This window comes from Monodon monoceros, unplaced genomic scaffold, assembly GCF_005190385.1.
Source record: "Monodon monoceros isolate NGI ecotype Baffin Bay Population unplaced genomic scaffold, NGI_Narwhal_1 Super_Scaffold_11, whole genome shotgun sequence".
In the NCBI taxonomy this organism is placed as follows: domain Eukaryota; kingdom Metazoa; phylum Chordata; class Mammalia; order Artiodactyla; family Monodontidae; genus Monodon; species Monodon monoceros.
This window is the reverse complement of record NW_021703767.1, coordinates 117,170,718-117,194,170: the sequence shown is the minus strand read 5'-3', so window position 1 is coordinate 117,194,170 and position 23,453 is coordinate 117,170,718. Positions and strand designations below refer to the sequence as shown.

The following is a 23,453-nucleotide window of genomic DNA, read 5'->3' as shown; positions in this document are numbered from 1 at the left end:
TCCTATGTTCAAGCCCTAACCCTCCCTCTGTCTCTGTCTCTCGTCTCTTGTCTCTCAGCAAGAAGATGGCTGCCGTCTATAAGCCAGGAAGAGAGCTCTCACCAGAAACCAACCATTCAGGCACCCTGATCTCAGACTTCTAGCCTCCAGAATGGTGAGAAAATAAAGTTCTGTTATTTTAGCCACCCAGTCTATGATATTTTGTTATGGTAAACCAAGCAGACTAAGACACATGCTAACCAGATAAAATCTTATGCTTAGAGAAAAACTTAAATAGGATTTACACAACAAAAAATATTACAGACCCAGCAGTGATATTTCAGAGGAAGCATCCTAAAGCAACAACAATTAAATAAGACTCAGAGCACTTTCACTGTTGAATTACACTCAGAAAGACAAGCATCAAGCTGCATGGGCTAGCACTCATGCCAAGAGTAGGTTTCTGCTCTTGGATTAGAAACCAAGTCCTCAGGCTGGCAGTGCCAGGCACGTAGAGACAGTAAAAAACTGGAGAGAAGAAAAACAAACATTTAAAGAATACAGTTTCTTAAGAAGTATCTAATGAAAATATATAGATAACTGGAGTATTTATCTAAGAAAAAGCAGCAGCTACAGTTGCAAACTCACTGTAAAATATACGTAAAAAAACACATGTTTCCTAATGACAGCACCTAGAAATACACAATTCGGTAAATTTTAGAACTATACTGGTTATACATAGTAAACTTATGAAACATTAACTTACACTAGGTGAATATACTAAAAATATTATCAAATTAGAGAACTGTGTTTTTACTTTTCTCCAAAGTTTCATTTAAACCAGTCTCAGGAATATTGTCCTTAGGGTTTACGGCAGGCTGCTATTGTCCCCAACATTTCTCCCGTTAATAAGAGAATTCAGATTTTTAGTAGGACACATGTACTTGAAATAAAGAACAAAACTCCTTTGCATATTTTATGTGACCAAATAAATATGCTCTGGTCAAAGAAAAGTATGAGAAAGTATTTTGTAAGACTTCTAGATAAGCTACTTAGAGAGCACTGACACAACTGAAATGGCCCTTTATTTACTATTCTGCCTGTTAACTGCCCAGAATATGGATGCAATGGCTGGAGCACCAGTAGCCATTTCAACAAGGAAGTTACACTGAAAGTGAGAGCTATTACCTACCCTCTTCAATGGATCAATGTAAATTTTAGTATAAAATAACTGATCATCATCATTATCCTGGAGATTCCACTGTTGAACTATACGGTTGATATATGGAGCATAACCAATAAATCCTGCAATACAAAAGAGAAAGAATAAAAGATTCAGAATTCAAAAACCGAAACTCATGTCTATGTTAATTTTATAGACCAGTCGCACAGACTTGTAAAGCTCTAATCCTTAATTTTGAATTTCACAGCTCACCATGACAGAAATATGAGTTATTGGGTATCCTTTGTTTCCATATATAAACTACAAGAGAGGAAGTTTTTACTACCAATTGCAAAATCAAAGACTCTTTGAATAAACGTATTCCCCAAATTAATTGACACAAGAGGGAGAACTAATGTTTTAGAAGGCTTATAAGGGAAAAAAAGAGTTACTAGGAAAAAATTAGAATTAGACAGAAGACTTTTCTTTCTGACCTTCTAAAATGCTGTTCCTAGATCCTTTGTAAAGGATTCACTGTTTCTGGGAAAAAAAAAAAACAACTCTACTACAGTGGTTTTAATGTTAGTATGCAATCAAAGGAATGTTGGATCTCTCACTGACTGCAAACATCCCAAAGAAAGTTTATATCTAGGACATTTGGGGAATTTTTCCTTCACTGAGCTAGTCAGTAGTGTGTTTGCTAAACCATTTTCTGGCTGGGTTTTGTGTGTCATGGTCTGGAGAAAGGAAGTCTAAAATTGGATTGTTCACCTTGGCCTTAGGGCATAAGCATTAAATATGCCAACAACAGCTGTCTGTAAAAGACACAGAAAACAAGATCATTTTTCCTGTGTTTGAGTCTTCCCCTGAATTTCAGAAATGCAGCCAAACTGCTATGCTTCATTGATATGCAGTACTTTTTTAAAAGGACCAATTTTATTCCTGTGAATCGAAAGGAAACCTAGTTTGTTACCCTCAAAATTAAAATGTCCTCATAGGAATAAAAGAATTAAAAGAAATAGGTCAAGGAATATTACTGCTAACTAGAGAAAACAAGACAAAATGAAAACATGACTAAATCAATCACTGATGGCTCATTTCTTTGTGTCATTTTTGCCAAATAAAAAAATCCCAAAACACTGAAAAAGATGTATTTTTTAATTCTTATAACCAATCTTTTGTGATAAAAAACATATTCAAGAAGCAACACGTGATATTTTCCAATGGTTTATACGACTGTTTTTCAAAAACTATGTTTCCTTATCTGTTTCATAAATCCCAAGTGTCCTAAAAAGTGAAAAGGAATTACATCTATTTTCATAGTATGTGATATATATTGTATGATTTACATTTTTCTATTAAACTGTCATATTATTTCAAAAGAATTAAGTTTCTAATATTATGCAATTTTCCTCATAAGGAAACATGTTTACTCTCCATGATAAAGATTTTTTTTAACCAAATGAGGTACCCACAAACAAAACTCATGTCTCTTAAATAACTCTCAATATATCATTCATAAACTTACACAAACTTTTATTGAACATACTTAGATTTTCTAGCATTTCTTTAATTATTTTGACTACAGAGGGCATAAGGATGACGTTTTGATGTCCTTGTATGATCACTTTCCCACATATAAACACCTTCCTCCTTAACTAAACTTGCTCACAAAGTCACTCGCTAGTTTTTTGCTGTTTCCACAGTATTGTGCATCTGTTTGACATTCACATTCTGGAGCAGATATATCGTTATCTAGATACATTTACATATGATGTATTTCACTCTACATGTTTAGAAAAACTAATAAATACAAAGTAAAACTTATCTCAGAGTTCCATAGCTAAGCGGCTCTTAAACTACCTAGGGCTTAGGATAAGTTAAAAGGTTAGCCATGTGTCACTGAGGGTCTGACAGTTGGAGATGGAAGCTGCACTCATTCCCAATTCAATTGCTCAGAAAAGTCAAGAGTGGGCAGCCATCTCTACTGTAAATCTAAGAGGAAGGACTGCTAAAATACTGAGGACAAAGTGACCAATATGAGAAACCCTGGGTTCTGTCTTGAATATTGAAGTAAAATCCAAAGGTGGTAGATAAATTAGGAGAAAAATAAAATGGTCAGGAGATCCCCCAAACTATGAACTTTTTAAAAACATATGGAGATGAAGAGAAAAAGTGAGCTGAAACTAGGTAGTACACACTGGGATTTGAGGTTTCAAAAATGTGATATTTATGTGGGTTGACAAAGTTCCAAGGTACCATATGGAAATGGGTTGCTAAAGTAAAATGCAGGTGAGTACGGCTGTAATTGTGGCATCTCAGAGAAAGGGAATTACTTGCTGAAAGTTTCATTGACAAAAGTAACTGATCAAAGTCTAGATTCCAGACATGATGATATCTCAAGCAGCACTTATTTGAACTGACCTGAATACAATCAGTTATTATATATAAATTACCCCAAAATCTGTTTTCCCAGTGTGGCTTGCAATTTCCACCCAACTTGTTTCTTTGACATGTCCCCCATCCTACAGGCATGTCTTCTGGCCATGTGTTTATATTATTCACAATCTAAGGAAAACATTTTGGAGTTATAATAAGGTCCAAAGTCAAATTTTATTTTATTTTTTGAAGGAAAGAGGGAAATGTGATAATTTGTTCCTTTAATCTATGGTGGCATAGCTAATGCAGTACTTAAAGTACACCTAGACACTCAATGTTGAATTTTTTTTTGACTAGGGATTTCAAGATAAATAATTTACTCCAATATATTTAAAATATAGATAAAATTAAGTAATGCCTATTTTTTAAAGCTACATGAGTGTAACTTGCACTTTTTCCTAAGTAAGGGAATTTACTGAGCCCATTATTCTAGAGCCAGGAAATTCTTAATGAAATTATAGTCAGAAGACATGGATCCCTGTTGTTTTTCCTTTAATAACTAAATGTCTCTAAGAAAAGACACTTAAATCGGGGAAACATGGGTTTTCTCACTTATAATGCAGAAATAATAACATTTACACCGCCTAGTGTTGTTAGGAGTATCATATGATATAACAGATGAAAAATGCTTTGTCAACTTTAAAATGCACTGTGGATTTTTTTTTTTTTTTTTTTTGCGGTACGTGGGCCTCTCACTGCTGCGGCCTCTCCCGTCGCGGAGCACAGGCTCCGGACGTGCAGGCCCAGTGGCCATGGCCCACGGGCCCAGCCACTCCGCGGCATGCGGGATCCTCCCGGACCGGGGCACGAACCCACGTCCCCCGCATCGGCAGGCGGACTCTCAACCATTGCGCCACCAGGGAAGCCCTGGATTTTAAACTGATATAATTTTCCCATAGGAAAAGAAGATAATGGTTATTTCAAACCTCATGTTTACAGTTACATATTTTTAAAAAGGTTGTTTCATCAATATTTATAATTTACTATGTCTTGCATTACGCTTTTCTTCCAGCACCTTACCCACCTCCCGAATTCAGGTAGCGTTTCCCAATGTGCACAATGGGATACTTGTCTGCTAGTCTTTTATCCGGCCACAGAATTCCATCTGCTGCAAAGACCACTTTGTGGTTTGACTTTTGGAACTTTTTTAGAACTTCTTCTGGACCACCAGCAAATATAACATTAAAGCTGTTTGATGAGGGAAAAAAGAAGTTTTAAAATATAGTTGCCAGAATTTAGACATATAAGCCAAGAAACAGTCTCTAAGAAAAGTCAGAATTTAGAATCCAACACAGGATTAATACCAACTATTTACAGAGTAAACCAAACAAGCTTCCCTCAACTTAAATTATATGGATTGTATTAAATTATTAGTGTTTACATTACATTGGCAAATGAAATCCAAATAAAAGACAGCTTTTTTATTTAGCATTAATATTTTTCAATAATCACTTACTCTCCAAAATCAAAATTCTAAAACAGTGTTGAAATGTTAAAAATCAGTAACTTGCTGTATAACATAATATAAACACAATCATTGACAGAAGCTGCCATTGTAACTGCCTAATGTTTCTATCTAATTTGTACCCATCCATTACAATTTCTGAAGATTTCTTTATCTTTTACAAAATGTGTTTACCTACTAAATGTCATCAATATAAATTTATATTTGAATCACTATTTAGCCTGAAATCCGAAAATAAAAGTATATGGACAAGTGCATTTTTTAAAGCTCAATACACTTGAAAAAAATATGTAAAAAATGAAATGTATAGTTTCACTGATTTTTCTGGGGACTTTATTCCTCATAGTTCATCCACAGAATCACAATGACTTATAATATGAAATTATTATAATTCTTAGAATAATTCTTATAATTCTTGCTACAACTACAAATTCCTTTGCAACTTTTTTTAACATCAGAGTACCTCAAAACCAAAGGTTTCCAAAGATAATAATTTAATGACTTGACATCCCAGGTGGCAAACAAGAAGAGTAAACTAATGCTCTTTGTTTTTTTTTAAATTTTATTTATATTTTTAATTTTTACTATTTATTTGGTTGCGCCAGGTCTTAGTTGCGGCAGGCAGGCTCCATAGTTGCGGCATGCATGTGGGAACTAGTTCCCTGAACAGGGATCGAACCGGGCCCCCTGCATTGGGAGTGTGGAGTCTTATCCACTGCACCACCAGGGAAGTCCCACTAATGCTCTTTAATTCAGCACCAGGTCTTCCTAATAGCCACTAGTCCAAATGCACTGCTGTGATATCTGAATTGGGGAGTAAGGAGGCTGTTCCACATGCCTTTGCCAGACTTGCTCTCAAGGAGTTTGTTAATATGCTAGGACAGTAGTAATGCATCAGGCAACATTTAATAACTTTCTATATATGAATTATTTTATCAAAATAAAAGACTCTCATCTCTATAAAAGTAAAAATCCAATGAAACTTTAAAAAATTAGCTTAGCGAGAATAGCGTAAGTTTACACTTATGGCAGAGATGCTAACTGACCCCCATATGCCCCCAAAGGCATTCCTATGCCTTTATTTTAACAATGGAATCCCTCATGATAACTGGGCACATGGCTAAAGATTACTCTGAAGCCATGTGGCCACATGACCAAGTCTGTCCAACGGAGTGTGAGTGGAACTAGTGTGTTCCTGCAGTCTCCAGGTCTTGTGCTTTAAAAAGGAAGCTGCCTACCCTCTGTTTCCTCTCTCTTTTTTTCCCTTAAAGAACCAGACTTCACAAGTATACACGTCCTCACCAGACAGTCCATTTCTCAATCTTTTTTTTTTTAAAAGAGGATTAAAATGTTGCTAATGTGCAACTAAATTTAGTAATTATGCCTAGCGAATTTTTTAAAAAATAGTAAACGTAAAGTTGGAGTCAGAGAGATAGACTATTTTTTTTCATTTTAAATTGTTCTAGAGAATTTAAATTTTATCATTGCTTTTTATTTCAGTTACAAAAAATAACTTCAAAACTAAAACATATATTGATATATGTGTACACAGATACACTTTTTGGCATATAGTTTTTTCTTTCTTCTAGGATCAATGGGCAGGAAATTTTTAATACTATTAATAACATAATCATAAAGTGACTCAGTGCGTACAATTTGAAGTCTGCCAGTTAGGTTTCTAATTCCAGCTCTGTCACTTGCTATCTGAGTAACCACAGACAAGTTAGTAATTTAAACTCTTTATGTTTTAGTTTCTTTAAATATAAAATAAGGGGGAAAGTAGTACCTATCTCATCAAGTTATTGTTAAAAATAAAAAATTAAGAACAATACTTGACACATTATAATCTCTCAAAAAAGTTAACAAAGTTAACATTATTGTTACTATAGGAAAGGGACTGAGGAAAGAAGAGGTAGGAGAAAAACTCACTTTTAAGTTTACACCAGTCTGTAGTTTTAAACAACTTTATTTTTAGCCAAATACACATACATTTTAAGATAAATTTTAAATCAGAATAAATCTGTTCTGACTAAAACCTCAAGCCAACTCTTACCTCCCTGTTTATTTACAAAACTGAATTAATCTGACTTCACAAAATGATATTTACATAAATACAACAAGTTTCTTTTTTTCTTATAAGTACAACTGATTTCATCAGTATGATCACTTTAGATTTTTGTCTCCTAGGATAATCGTATCCCTTCTAACAGGGATATTTTCCTCAAGACTACTAGTCACCAATATAATTTTTTTTAATATTGAAGATTAGGAAATAAGACCAGTTTTACGTGTAAGTGAGCCATGAGCGGTGAGGCAAGCAAAGCAAACCCTCTGAGGCAGAGACTGCCTGGCAAGTTGCAGAGGAACACCAACACACTGTCTGGAGAGATGGATGAAGAGAGTTCATTATGTCAGAGAATCATATGATTGGAGACTTGGACCAAATTGATTCAGATATTTTGTAGGTAGCATCATGTATTCAAAGCTATAAATGCACAGTTGGCAAAGTGATTGTTTTGTCTTTGTAATCCTGGCAAAGGATATAGTATCTCCACAGTATAGCTCAAACTATTAGCAGACGTCAGTAGCTTGAGAAGGAGTGTTAGCAACTTGTGCTCTTATAATTTAGTATTTTATAAGCAGGCATTACCTTTACAAACAAAAAGCAATTCCTGTAAAGCAAAATGTAAAAGGCAAAAATTATCTTCATGTAATTCAAATGAGGATCTGACTTTGAATAAAAATTGAAGGTCGCTGAAATGTTCCCGTTTTCTTCTAGTAGCATTGCTGTTTCTGTGTTTAAGTACTTCAGGAAAGTTCTTTGAACCGATTTAACTTTTCAAAGAGCAAGAAAGGTTTTCTACTTAAAATTATTTTAGCCACAACAACCCAAAAGCTCAAACTTCCTAAAAAATGCACAACAGTCATAAAAATAATTCTCATAGTAAATCGGTCCATTTAAATATGAAGAATAAAATAAAACTTTCCACAGCTAACTGTGGTAAATATTCCTGGGTCCTGCAAAAACCATAAGGTAGAAACCTCATGTGGTCATATTGAGTCCTCTAGCAGACACGTCAGTGTTCTAGCTCTAACAGGTCATTGAAACTTTTACAAGTGTTTGTCCTTCTGTGCTCCCTGTTCTGTGGCACCAGCAACCATACAGTCACCCAAGCTGAAAATCTTTCACTCAGCCTTCCCTCCTCCCTTTCCAAGGCTTGTCTCATCAAATCTTTTTCCAGATCCCATTGGTTCCATCTACTTAATCTATTTAGAATTTAAAGCCTCTCTACTCCCACTAGAAGTCACTGGACTAGATTAATTCAAACACCCTACAAGCCTCCACATCACCCACCTTCCTCCCCACTTCTAACAAGGACTGTCTGACAAACTCTCCTGAAAACTATTCCGTGCCAGTCCCCTGACTGAATCGGTGGTTCTCCACTATGGTCTAAAGCAGGACTCAGCAAATATTTACTATCTAGCCTTTCACAGAAAATACCTTAGGCTTTGAGGGCAATATGGTCTCTGCTGAATGACTCAACTCTGCCATTGTGGTACAAAGCAGCCATAGGCAATATGCAAATAATTGAGCATAGCTGTGCTCCAATACAACTATTTACAAAAAAGAGCCTGGGCCAGTCCATAGTCTACCAAACCCTGGCCTGTAAAATAAAATCTAAATGAATCAGTCTCACATTAATAACATTCCATTAAATAACCTGTTCTGATGTCACACTGAATTATTTGATCTGTCCTCCATATCTTTAACCATGATGTTTCGTCTGCTTAGCACGTCTATTCCCAATCATGTCCAAACCACTCACCCTCAAGACCCATTTCGAAGGTCACCTCCTCTACAAACCTCTATTTGAGCAGCATAAATGTAAAAGATCGTTTCCTTGCTCTTAACCTCCACAGCTCTTTTCCTCTCCTTTTTCACAGAATGTATTATCTTCTACTCTTTATGCTGGGATTGCCTGTTTATACTAGAATGCATGGTCTTCCTTCAGATCCACGACTTTATTCATCTGTATATTCCCCCTACTGGGGAGCCAGAGAAGAAAGCAACAGAAGTGTTCCTTAAGCGTATTTATTTGTTCCTCGCCACTGATATAAACTTAAGCCAAAAGTTATAATCACCCAAACTATTAGCAGCTAGTGTTTAAAAGCTTAAAAGCTAATGAAACTGAAGCAAGCAAGTAGCAACACACCTGATAATTCTGTCTTTATTTTTTTTTATACATCTTTATTGGAGTATAATTGCTTTTCAATGGTGTGTTAGTTTCTGCTTTATAACAAAGTGAATCAGCTATACATATACATATATCCCCATATCCCCTCCCTCTTGCGTCTCCCTCCCTCCCACCCTCCCCATCCCACTCCTCTAGGTGGTCACAAAGCACCAAGATGATCTCCCTGTGCTACGTGGCTGCTTCCCACTAGCTATCTATTTTACGTTTGGTAGTGTATATATGTCCATGCCACTCTCTCGCTTTGTCCCAGCTTACCCTTCCCCTCCCCGTGTCCTCAAGTCCATTCTCTACATCTGCATCTTTATTCCTGTCCTGCCCCTAGGTTCTTCAGAACCTTTTTTTTTTTTTTAGATTCCATATATATGTGTTAGCGTACGGTATTTGTTTTTCTCCTTCTGACTTACTTCCCTCTGTATGACAGACTCTAGGTCCTTCATGTCTTCACCTTAAACACGTATCTATATTTTCATAGCTAATTAATGCCACAAACCAATATTATGCAACCACTCTCCCCCCACACACACCTAAAGGAAAAAGCAGTTGGAAATGTCCACCCAACTGAACTTGCAGAATAGATTACAATGAAATCACAATGGAAATGATTAAGTTTATTGCAGAAATTTTGAAGGACGGGGAAGGAATTAGTTCGGATAAAGTGGGTTTTAAAAACTATTACTTGGGGGAGTTTTCCTCCAAATGGTATATAATTTCATTTTCTGAATATAGAATTTTTACTGAGGCTGGGTAGAGGTAGGAGTCAAATAAGGACACTGGCTAAGTGGAGGGTCATCTTCTCCAGACAGTTTCCTGAGAGTAGCCTTGTGCTGGAGTAACACTAGCAGAGAGGGCAGCCAAGGAGAGAATGTGGCAAAGACCTCAAACTGCCCAAGCTGCTAGCTACCTGTCCTTATCACTTGGTGTTTCTGGATCAGTCTCTTTATTGTAAAATAAATGGTGAAATGAAAATCTCCCTCTAATTTTAAATAATAGTTAAACTTATCTCTGCAACACTAGAACTTTCAAATCTGATAACTATTTGGTGCACAATAAACATTCATTGAATCAATGAAGAAATCAAGAAGCATTGTGGTACAATAAATCCCCAGCATTTATTATGATGTAGCTACAGCATGCCAGATACAACATATACAAACCTATGGATAGAAAAATGTATCCAGGGGGCAAAATTTCTGTCCCAGTCACCTCCCTGATCCAGCCACAGCAGCTAGCACCATATTTTTACACAATAACAGATGCTTAATATATGTTTACTCAAAAAAAAACAAGATTCAAGGAGAGGATAATCTGGTTTGGGGGAAAATTTATATATATATATATATATATATATATATATATATATACACGTACAGACACAAAAAGTAGACAAATTACTACCATTTATCTAGATATATATAAACAACCAATGCTTTTGTATACAATCTGCTTCTTCCTTATTTCAACATACCCACCAATATACTCAGTAAACACTGATGAGAACATTTGAACAATTTGAAAAAATGTCACTCATTTCCTACATAATTCCTAATCATACTTCACACTACCATGGAGGAGCCTTAAGGCACTGCATATGTCTAAGTGTCAGCTAAAGATTTCAAGCTTTCCTTCAAAAAAAAGGGAAGAAATTAAAAAGCAGTGTAGAAACTGAAAACTCTGATGTGTTCTGGCTCTCTTTCATATTAATATAACGAAATGTTGTCCATCACTAATGACTAGGTTCTTTGTGTCTGCACACTTAAGCTGCCCTCACTGCCAAAAAGAAGTCCATCAAATAAATCTGCCATAGTTAGTTAAAATTTTAGCCATCATTCTTTTTTTTTTTTTTTTTTTTTGCGGTACGTGGGCCTCTCACCGTTGTGGCCTCTGCTGTTGCGGAGCACAGGCCCCGGACGCGCAGGCTCAGCGGCCATGGCTCACGGGCCCAGCCGCTCCGCGGCATGTGGGATCTTCCCAGACCAGGGCACGAACCCGCGTCCCCTGCATCAGCCGGCAGACTCTCAACCACTGCTCCAGCAGGGAAGCCCAGCCATCATTCTTAAAAAGCTTTGCTTTTAGAAAATTTTCACTCTGCCTTCTGTATAAACTATGTAAGACAATACAAAATGTAGGCATATTGGGAATGTAACCTAAATTATGAGAGATATAAAATATTTATTTCATAGAATAAAATAAGATAGGATCTGGTCCCCTGAAGAATTAATATATATAAATTATACTTCTTAATAACAACAAAATCATAAAAATATTTTCACAAACAATTAGCAAAATGATCAAATAAAACATAATCTTTCACAATTTTCTAAAGTAAATGATTCTAAAGAGATTATGCCAACATTCAAGTTTTTTTTGAAGACACACATTTTTCTTCTAAATTTGATTGGTTCAGTTTTGTTTGCAGAATTAGTATAATACGAGAATTCCTTGAGGGTGGGATCTGTGTCGATCTCTTTTTCTATAGTGTTAAGTTCAATACCTGGGTCAAAGCTTCTGCTCAAGACATGTATTCTGAATGCAAAGTGAAAAATATGCTCACTGATGTCACTTCTAATATTTAATTAGAAGTTAAAAGAAACAAACATTGGTTGACATGGGAAAGATCAAAAGAAGCAGCAGCAGCATTTTCATTGTTTCTAATCAAAAATCAATTTTTAACATAATTTCTATCTTTGAGATTTAGAAAATGTGGATGCTTTCCTGCCTTTAAGTCACTTTATTTCTCCAAATGAACAAAGAAAAAATCTTTAAAAATAGGCTCAAAACATCCACCATATTTCTGCCTCTTTCAAGATGTTTCTCCGTCTTTTAATGCAATATACTGTTACCTAGTATTTATTGACTCCTTGCTATTTACCCTGACAATATGTAAATCAGGTACAGCTCTAAGCTTCACTGTCTGAAGCATAAAAACAATTACAATTCAACATGAAAAGTGTACAAAAGCTAGCAATATACAATCAAAGTGAGATGAGGCATATACACTAACAGCAAAGATTTCTGTTACTAAGACTATCCCTCAATTTTCGACTAGTGTTTGCTGGATCAATCTCCCAGAACACAGCCACCTAGAAAACTACTATAATATCAGCTTTACTTTATATTTATTTATTTTTTATTTTATTTTATTTTATTTTTTTTGTGGTATGCAGGCCTCTCACTGTTGTGGCCTCTCCCGTTGCGGAGCACAGGCTCCGGACGCACAGGCTCAGCGGCCATGGCTCACGGGCCCAGCCGCTCCGCGGCATGTGGGATCCTCCCAGACCGGGGCACGAACCCGCGTCCCCTCCATCGGCAGGCATCTCAACCACTGCGCCACCAGGGAAGCCCTACTTTATATTCATTTTAATTCAAGATCAACTTTATTTTTATACTGTGACATTGAGTACCATTCTAGTTTTTTTTAAACTCAGTCTACCTTACTGCTATCATTAGTTAGCAAAAGCCTATAAATTACAAAGTCAATTCCCCTATCTTACCTCAAAGTCATAGAGCTAGTCATCTTTAAACAAATACTTTAATGAACTGGGGAGCTGCTATACTTTAATGAACTGGGGAGTTGCTATATAGCAAAATCCTTGGGTAGGTATTTTCAGAGATGAAATACTCCTTTTGGTGAGGCCAAGAACCACCACCAAATACGTCTTTCAATTATTTCATATATTGGGAGTCTTTCAAAGCAAGGCACATCTGTATTCTGTTTAATGGTGTTATATTCAGTGCCGCCAAAAAAATATAAATTTCTGCTCCGTCCAAATTCAAACTCAATCACACCAACTGTATTTCTAACTACTTTTATTCTAAAGAATTTTCTTTAGCCTAAAAGAAAACGAATAAAACAAATGACCAAGGTTTTTATTATTTATCTGATACTCAAAAGTATTCTACAACATACTTGCTTCAAGGTCTGGACTCTGCTGGTTTATGTTTTACTGTACCCAGCACAGAACAAGTTTGTGGAAATATTCAGTATGTATCGAATTTACTCACAATAACTTAACCACCTTTTGTTATATATTGGCCTACGTATTATCCTTAAAAAAAAAACAAAAAACTGCCCACTATGTAATAATAATTAGGTCTGACCATATGTCTTCAATGTGACTAGACTAAAAGAAATACATGTTTTACTAGGTAATTCTAAAAGTAATGCAAAGTACCTTATTATAAATTCAAAATGTTCAGCTACCTTGACCCAGGTGAATTATAAAATCATTATAATTTTAATCCATAGGGAATCTTCAGCTGTCATGTTACAATATTTGTCCCCAAAATCTTTATGAGCCTATTTCAAAAGAACTCATCACGCTTTGTCCATGAAAGTCATTAAATCCATTATATTTACTGGTGGTTGTTCTAATCAAAGGGAGATTGTCAACTTTACAAACTTTTTTAATTGCAATAAAACACATATGCACACGCACGTGCGCACACACACATTGCAGTATGAAATAACTTGAAAAAAATTCTGTGGTACTTTCTCATATGGAGAGCTTCAGTTTTCATTTTGTTTTAAGTAGAACCCAAACCCTTGCAAAATATTTATTTTTATCTGAAATAAACATGATAAATCTTAACTTATAGAGTATATTTATAAACACCCAGTCTCTAATTTTAAACGTTCATCCAAAAGTCAGTTTAGAATATATATTCCCATGGAAACGATGTTATAAGATTGCTTCCAAGTTAATTCACAAAAGCCTATCTAAATGAGCACAAGGAATCACTGTGGGTTATTGGAAATGTTCTAAAATTGAATAGTGAAGATAACTGCTTGACTCTGTAAATTTAATAAAAATTATTGAATTTTTCACTTAAAATAAGTGTGTCACAGTATATAAATTCTACCTCAACAAAGCTGTTTTTTTAAAAAAAATACTATTTAAACTATTAAGTACATAAATCTTGGTATTTTTTTCATATAGTAGCAACCTATGCTTCCATAAAACTAATTAGTACAATTAAACTGTCCTTTAAAAAAATCATATAAGAAGTAGGAATTTGTTTGATTTATTAAAATTACAATAAATTCTGAACTGTAGCCTTAACCAGAGGTAAGCTTAATTAGGAGATTAGCAATATTGTTGCAAAATGGTTTTCCTATTTCAAATAACTTACAGTCTAATTCATTTCTCCTAGACCTTGGATTACCCACAATTTCTACTGTATTGATTACTTGTACACAGTACTTTTTTAAAAGGGTGTTGTTTAAAAAAAAAAAAAAAATAGAAGAAGAGAAAAGAGCTCTAAAGTGGCACCAGTTGTCCATCCTTCTTTATCTTGGTTACTTATTCATTATCCCTAGGTTTCTCCAGGAGGACAGATATGGCAGGTGGGGATGACAGAGAAAAATGTTAATGCTTCTTCCTAGACAAGGGCTTGGCTGAGCTGGGCCTGCATGTTTTCGGTTAGCTGGCTGTTCTCACCGAGGGAGTTGTCAAGAAATTTAATCTTTGGTTCACTGATAAATTCCCAAATACTAACAGTGCCTGGCACACACTGGACCTTCCATTAAAATTTTATTGTTGTCTTTTCTGTCACACTGGATCTTAAAGTATCATCTAAAGAAACAAATGCAACCTCAGGCAGTCTTCAGATATCTCACAGTGTCCCTTTTCTTATTAGAAACAAACTGGCCCCTTATTAAACCAGTTTCTTCCAAGCCTAAATCTTAGATGGGGGATAGCGGGGAGGGGCAGTCTGACAGGAGAGTAAAGGGAGAGGAAAACGAGTTCTTCCTAAAATGCAGAAAGAGGTTTGGGAATCCAAAACTATTACTGGCTCATATGTGGTAACTTCTACAAGGAGAATTTGCCTCAAAGTCAGAGTCAAAACATAGGTGTGGCAAGTTCAAGCTGACCAAAATAGTTGTTTAAAATCCATGGTAATTTTAACCCAAACATACTCAATATTTAATCTAAACTGTTTATTATCAACTTCCTCCTCTTTTTTCTAAGGGTAAAAAATATATATAATAATAGATTCTGTAGAAAAATTCTCAGTACACAAGCTAACACCATCTATACCACATCTCATGTTGCAAGAATAAATAACTATAAGCAGAACTTTATTTTTTCCCAGGAGACAGTAGAGAAATTCTAAAGATGCAAGTATATGGACCCTTTCAAAACCTGTAAGTGTTGATGGCACCAGGACTTCAGTATGTCCATTTCATTTCAAAATTTCTGCCTTTATTTAACATTTGCATAAAAGCATTTTTCTTACTTTCACCTGTAATAATCTATGGTTTTGGATTTTCAAATTGAGGGAGAGATATAAAATAACTTTCCTAAGTTAAAGAGGAAAATGCAAAGGGATTTAAAATGATGACCAATGACCAAAAAATAAAAATAAAAAGGAATGAAGGGGGACTTCCCTGGTGGTCCAGTGGTTAAGACTCCACGCTTCCAATGCAGGGGATGTGGGTTCAATCCCTGGTCAGGGAAATAAGATCCCACACTCCGCATGGCCAAAAAAAAATGTTTTTTAAAAAAAAAGAATGTAGAGAAAATGGAAGAAAGAAGGCGGCAACCAATAATGGTTCATGACAACTTGACATTATTAAAAACATGTGAGAAGATGGAGACACAGCGAACACTCCAAATTTAGTAGACAAAAAGATATTTACAGATGAGAAAGGTTTTTCTTTATTATTAAACATAGGCTTTTTTATTTCTCACTTATAACTTACATGATGTATTTTCTCCCAGACAACCAGAATCCACTGAGTTGCTCTCTCAATAGAAAAATTCAATATGATCTTTATTCCATCTCAAGTGAGGATTAAAACATGAATTTCACAAAAATTTTAGCTCATGCCCTGTTTTCCCATTGGTGTTTATGGTAACTCATCAAATTTGATCATATTACATAACTACGTCAGACCATGGTTTTATCATTGTGAGTAACATCTACTTTTTAAAACAATGATCCCATGTGAATAAAATAATTTAATATATAATCTACAAATAAGAATTTCAACTCTTTTAAAATAATTTAACACAGACTTAGAAAGCCACAGTTTCTTTCTCTTACCATTCAGTAAACAAGACAACCAGATCCTCTTGACTGGCATAATGTTCCATGACTTCTTTCATCAATCTCACTTTTTGGCCCCCTCCAATAGTATTAATTCCATCACCACCTCTCCACTCCTTTCCTTGACCAAGGACCTATAAATGAAATCAACATTTCATCCCTGGGCAAAACTCAGATTATGACAGTATTATAAAAACTGGAAGTCACCAGCAACTTGTACAGTATAACACAGTATCACTCTTTTAATGTTACACTAAATCATGATGCTAAACAGAAAAAAGTTTGATGCCTAGGTTAGGTCATAATTCTTCAATATTATTTACCCTGTGGAATGCCATTCCTAATTTTACCATTTCAAAAGTGGAGTCTAATCCAAGGAAGCTGGGGGTTGGTGGGGGAAACCCTAGAAAGTATTTCTCACATCCTATTTCTCTTTATTCAGACAGAAATGAAAAAGAAAATGAAGAAACTTTCCGTAACACTTTTCAATCTGGCTGGAAATCTGATGAATGTTGGGAGCCCTGGAAGCTCAGTGATTCCTGGCTGGGGCCCTTAAAGGATTTTCCTGCTGAAACCAGATGGGTTGTCCAGAGAAACACAGAAGGCATCAAGTCAAACGTCACCTTCTTTACCTTAAAAATCTTAAGTTTAGGTTATCCTCAAAAGTTTAATAATTTATCAATACAAGAAATCGCCTAAGCACAAGTGCTCAGAGCTGAGCCTGCAGCCATTCTCGGCTCTGTTTGCTTCGCCTCAGCAGCTGCCTCCTGAATCCTGGGAGGCTGGGAGGGAGCAGGAAGCAGGTCTACGCCCCCTGCCACCACACACACACACCTTGTATCTTAGTTTCACCAAAACAAAGTCTGAAGTTCCCAAAATAAGGATCTACTAAAAGATTTGTGAAACTCAGGGGGAATGAAATTAAGGATAAATACAAAAGAGAAAGATCAAATTAATTTAGAAAATAAATATTATTAGTTCCAAATTTACTTAACATCGAGCCAAATACAAGAGTTCGTGGCGTTCCCAGCCTCAAATCTCTAGTGAGCACTTCATCACTACTTATGCCGAAGGGATAAATGTTAACTCAAACTGTGGCGGGCATCTGGATTCATACAGGGGCTACTCTAATAGAATTATTTGTTTTTGCCCTAAGTGACCTCCTCTGGCCCTAAGATTTGTTACACTTCTGTTCTACAACCCTTCTGGACTTCTCCAATATTGCAGTCATACCGGGCCTACGTGCATCTGAGCGCCTACTCTGTGCAGCACTGTGTTGATTAAGCTCTAGTCTCTGTTTTCTTTCCACAGCATCCATGTGTCAAACTTTGGTATGCATCCGAATCACGTGGAGGGTTCGTTAAAACACAGACTGCTGGTCCCTTCTCCCAGAGTATGCGATTCAGTAAGTGAGGTTGCGCCTAAGAATCCTCATTCCTATTTCCCAGATGATGCTGATGCTGGTGGTCTGGGTCCACATTTTGAGAACCACTGCATTTCACAACGGAAAGACAGCAGGAGGATCAAAAACTCCGGAGTCAGTCAAACGGGGCTGGGGTCCAACATTTGACGCCTTACAGGTGCGTACCCTGGAGCAAGTTTTCCTCACTAATAAGCAAAGTAATACCTACCTTACATGGTTTATACAAAGAATCAACAGCATACCATATATCAAGGTCCTAACACAGTGCCTCACATGTAAAAAATATTCCACACTCTCCCCTTGAGATGCCCCTCATCGGATTTCAGCATTATTTTACCCTGATTTTTCTTTCATATTGCCCCCTATCAATGCATACTACAATATTTCCCTTCTAACAAACTTCTCTAACATATTTCTCATTTATCCTACATTAAACGTCTACATCTCTTTTCTAGCAAAGTTAGCCTCTTTAATAGTTATTCTGTATTAACATCTGTACCTAGTCTTCCAGTGGCTAGGTAGCAAATATTACCTTTTTTGTGCATTACATTCTGAAATAGCTCAGTTTTCTGAAATAGCTCAGTTTTTCCCTAGGCAAAAAAGCAATTTTTCTCTCCCTTTTTTTTTTTTGCTTTGCTGTTTTTTTTTTTTTGCGGTACACGGGCCTCTCACTGTTGTGGCCTCTCCCGTTGCGGAGCACAGGCTCCGGATGCGCAGGCTCAGCGGCCATGGCTCACGGGCCCAGCCGCTCCGCGGCATGTGGGATCTTCCCAGTCCGGGGCACGAACCCATGTCCCGCGCATCGGAAGGCGGACTCTCAACCACCGCGCCACCTGGGAAGCTCTGCTGTTTTGTTTTGTAAATGAACTAAGTTTATTTGTTTTCCTACCTGGGATATTTCCCTATTCTCCTCTGCATGTGGAAAAGACCTGGATGACATAGCCTAATTTCTATTAGAAAATAAATAAGTTTTTTTTTTTTTAAAGGCAGGCCTTTCACAGCTCAGTTTACTAGTCCTACCTAATATGCCAGGTTTCCTCTGATCATTTATCAGTGAGCTATTTCCCTGGAGATAAGTCTTCTAAAACCCTTTTATACTTTTATAATGTTATTAAATTCCTCTGAAACAAACAAAAAAACCGGAAAAGCACCTCTCAATACTGGAACAGAAAAGGTATCTCCTTCACAGTAATGTTTCCAATTCTCAGGGTAGACAAACCCATTACAATTCTTCAAAGTAAGTGAAAAAAATTACCGTCAAATCTTAGTTATGTTGTACTTGTACATGACCCCCCAAAAGAAATATAAGTATAAATATATTTTTCTGTTGTTTTATAGAACATGTTTACACAAAGCATTAGCAAATATTAAGAAATTATTGTCTGAGTGGCAGAGTATTAATAAGGCCAAAACGTATCTTTAAAACAATCAAGTACAGGTAAACTGACACCATTATGTAACCCAATTTCACCATCCTTCTGGGGATTGCAGATCATGTTGTGGTTGTTATTGTTGTTGTTATGAAAAATGTACTTCAGGCACATATTCTAAGATCTCCATGAATTAAAAGATATATCATACCTTCACAGTATAATTGAAGTATTTGGCTGACTGCATAAATCGATGGAATCCATCACTTTCTTTTGTTGCTACAGTTATGACTAATAATTTATCTGCAAAGACAGAGGGAATAACATAAGACAGTTTACCAAGAGGCTAACTCCTCACACTTTACAGATCACTGCAGTGATTAGAGACCTCATTAAACCTATAGGAATGTTCTGGTTTGTTCATCTACATGAGGCTAAACAAAGAGCTGTTGAAAAACTAGGCAATTAAAATTAGTTATATTACTGCCAAACGACAGACTGCCAAATAATGAATTATTTTAATGGTAAAAAAGTGCATTTATTTTTAAGGTAAAGCATGCCCTCAACAGAGGATTTCAACACTAAGAGAAACACTTGCATAAAACGCACAAAGTTTTTATCTGTAAAGACAAACTCTCCTAAATGTTATCTAACCAACAAGGTTCACTGTCACCTATAAACCATCACTGATTTATTACACACATCAGTGAGTCCAGAAGCACATTATATTCCTCAAAGCACATGTACAAAAAGAAGAGATCCAATCGTGAGACTGATCCTAATTTTTTAAAATAAATTATGATGAATTGGGAACAAATATTTAGAAAGAGAATCTTAATTTTTCCTCCTATCAATGAATTTTTGTATATGGGAAGTCTATAAAATCCACATTTACACCATCTTCAGTGCTTTGTTTTTTCTTTAAAGAATAAAAGGAACTAAAATCAGCACTTCCCTGGTAAATACAGCTTTGAGTCACCATTTTATAATGAATTATTATTTTCAATCTAACAAGACACCTCTTCTTAGCAGAAGTAGATAGATTTAAGGAGTCATTTCAAAATACCTATAGAAGCTATTAAGGAAAATGCTTATCAGGAAAAGACATGTTGGAAAAATGCATAAAAGAAACAAGTGCGTCAGAAAATGCCAAAGGTTAGCAGCCAGGGCATTTTTTTTTAACCTTAGGATATAGGAGGACCAAAGGACTAAGAAAACAAAATTAACATCTTTTTAACATTCTAGGCACTGAGTTATATCATTTGACTCTCACTTGATTGTTATCAATAAGAAAAACGTCAGACAGTGTTAAATATCCCTTAAACAGTAGACAATCATTGAAAATGAAATATATAGCATTAATGTATTATAGGAATCAATTAAAAAAAATTTCATATGACCCAAGGTAATCATCAAATTTTGAAAATACTTTAAACAAAATATACATAAGTGTAAGACACATAAAGAAAGAAATTCAAACAAGTCAACCAAAAAAAAGGAAAACATTTTCATGAAAATAATATCAACATTCTTAGATATTTTTCTAGAAATATTTTAACTTTCACCATTATGAGAAATAGATATTTAAGGAAAAATAAAAGTCATTTTCATTAAAGCTGTCAGGGCTGAAGCAAATATATTTTAAGAGTACTTTTTCAATTAACTATTCTTTAAAAAACAAAATTTCATTTGTGAAGTTTCAAACAGGGCTTAACAATTAAGAAAACTTGACCTATTTATCATTTACAATAAATTTTGAAATAGGCAATACAAGATTTTATTTCATAAGAGTAAAAGGAATACTTTTTAAGTCTCTTTTCTGCATAATAAAATGACAAGATAGCTTTCTTAACTTTTTCTACACAAAGAAAGTTTATAGATTTTACCTGGATGGATTTTTATACTTATAATTTCCAGTACAAAATTAAAAGCAAGGATTTCATCATCCTTAATAGGAAAAGTAATGGGAATATATGTATACATATAGCTGATTCACTTTGTTATACAGCACAAACTAACACAGCATTGTAAAGCAATTATACTCCAATAAAGATGTTAAAAAAAAAAAAAAAGTAATGTTGGCCAGACCCTTGGGCAGACAGAAATGTTATGGAATCTAATGACTCAGAAGGCAAAACTAAAAATATGTAGTCTGACTGTGTCTGGCAAGCCTATGCCAAATAAGGACTCCTGTTGCTTCAGTACTGTTGCTAATTACAAAAAAGCAAAACCAAGTAATAAATAAGTAGTTCTGTCAAAAGCAGGCCTGTTCAATAACATTACGTAGAAACTTCTGTTTCTTCTGCTATTCACTATCGTGACTATGATGAGAAATAAATCTTACTCAACTGGGGGAAGTAAAAAGAAGTAAAAGTAAAAGAAGAAAGTGCTGACATGCACCACTCACAAGTTCTTGCCAACCAGTTCAACAGTCCAACTTGTTCACCATCTACGAAGTATGTGTGTCAAAAAATTTAACCTACATTTGACACATACTTTAGATTCCACTAAAATTTATACCACAAATTTATCAGAAATATAAGGACAGAAGACAACTGATCTACAGAATCAATGGCAAAAGAGAAAAAAGGAAAGGGAAACTATTATAGTATATCACCAGAATTAAGAGACGATTCAACCAAACATACATCACGGCCTTTATTTGGGTCCTGATCTGAAAAGTCAACTGTAATTTATGAGAAAATTAGGAAAATCTGAACACTAACTTGTATTTGTCAATATTACGGAATTATTGTTAATTTTTTAGCATGCTAATGGCATTGGTATTTTTTAAAGGGTTCTTATAATTTAGAGACAAATAATAAAGTATTTACTCAATGAAAGGAAGTAGTGTTTGTGATTTGTTTTAAAATTATTAGGGGTAGATGGGAGACAATGGAGGAGGAAGATAAAGAGTAAACAAGACTGCCCACGTATGATGACTATTAAAAGTGGGTTCCATTTATATATGTTTGGAAATCCCTAAATTAAAAAAAGAGAGTTCAACTTTATGCACAATCCCTAATCTTCCCATCAGAAAAATAGTCAATATAAAACTCTTTTCAACAATCTGAATCATCTAAGTAAAAGGAAAAACAGAATAGACAGCAGAAATTTTCTAACCAGACAATATTATAATTTAAACAACTATAATTAGTACCTTACCCAATCCACCCACAACAACCAAAAGAATCAAGTGAGATGATTGAAGAAATGGGCTTGAATAATGGGTACCCATCAACCACTACCAAAACCAGTCTAAGATGGTGTCAAAGAAAAGACAAATGGAAGCCCAACTGTGACCAAACATAAACTCTAGAGCCACTGCCTGACTGTTAGAAAACAGTTAATACACAGTTTGCATGAGCAAGAAACATGTAAATCATCTATAGAGTGTGGCCTATTACAACAACCATTTATCAAATGAAAATCACATCATAGCAAAAAAAAAAAAAAAAACCTTCTCTAATCATATTTACAAAGTCCCCCAAAATACCTAGCACCATAGTAAGGTTTAATAAATATTTGTTAAGTAGCTTAATATTTAGCCCCCTACGAAAATTTACATGAATAACAGAATTTCTCCAATAATCTAAATCTTTTTTATTTAGAAAGGCAAAAAACACCCCGCTATGTTCTTTCTTACTAATGAAATTACAGCTCTGGGGAGGAAAAATGGCATTGTTAGTCTTTTTTTTTTTTTTCTCCAAATAGTTGTTGATACAATACCAGAATTCATCAATTTTTAGAGCTGATATAATTTTTCTTTCCAAAAACAAATCATGGCTTTAAAACAGGAAGTTTTTGGGCTAATATATCCTATCTCCAAACTGCTAAAAAAAAAAAAAAAAAAAAAAAAAAAATCAGCCCATAAATCCAGCTGAAATTCATTGTCTTAATAACAGGCATCACATTCAGTGACTCAGCGCCAGCCCAGCTGCCTTTGATCTCACTCAGAGGGATAATTCTCCCTACTTCCCAAGAAACTTTCCCTACACCCAGTCTTAATTTTAAATTTGCAAAAATCAAGAAAAATAATTCTACCACAGAAGGAGCTCTGAGTATATACTTTACTCTGCAATAACTCATTTAATGAAAGACATGTCCTTCATCTGAAAGGATCAGTGGTGCTCAACTTTCTATTCAAGGAACGCATTTTCCTAGGAATGGTTAGTATAGGGGCCAGCAAACTTTCACTGTAAAAGGCCACATAGTAAATATTTTAGGCTTTGTGGTCTACATACAATCTCTGTCAAGATTCTCCTTTTTTCTTTCTTCTTTAAAACTTTTTTAAAATAAAAAATAATAA

The 23,453-nt window shown here is 35.2% G+C and overlaps 1 protein-coding gene across 3 annotated transcripts in view; it reads right to left on the bottom strand.

Moving 5' to 3' along the window:
• Positions 1-23,453, bottom strand: part of PLOD2 (procollagen-lysine,2-oxoglutarate 5-dioxygenase 2) — a 107,986-nt gene that overhangs the window by 47,086 nt on the left and 37,447 nt on the right. For all 3 annotated transcript variants that reach the window (XM_029214690.1, XM_029214691.1, XM_029214692.1), the window contains 4 exons: positions 19,356-19,447; positions 16,349-16,485; positions 4,605-4,768; positions 1,172-1,284 (listed from right to left, as the gene is read on the bottom strand). In XM_029214690.1, coding sequence (XP_029070523.1) covers positions 1,172-1,284; positions 4,605-4,768; positions 16,349-16,485; positions 19,356-19,447 — 506 coding nt within the window. The remainder of the gene's footprint in view (positions 1-1,171; positions 1,285-4,604; positions 4,769-16,348; positions 16,486-19,355; positions 19,448-23,453) is intronic.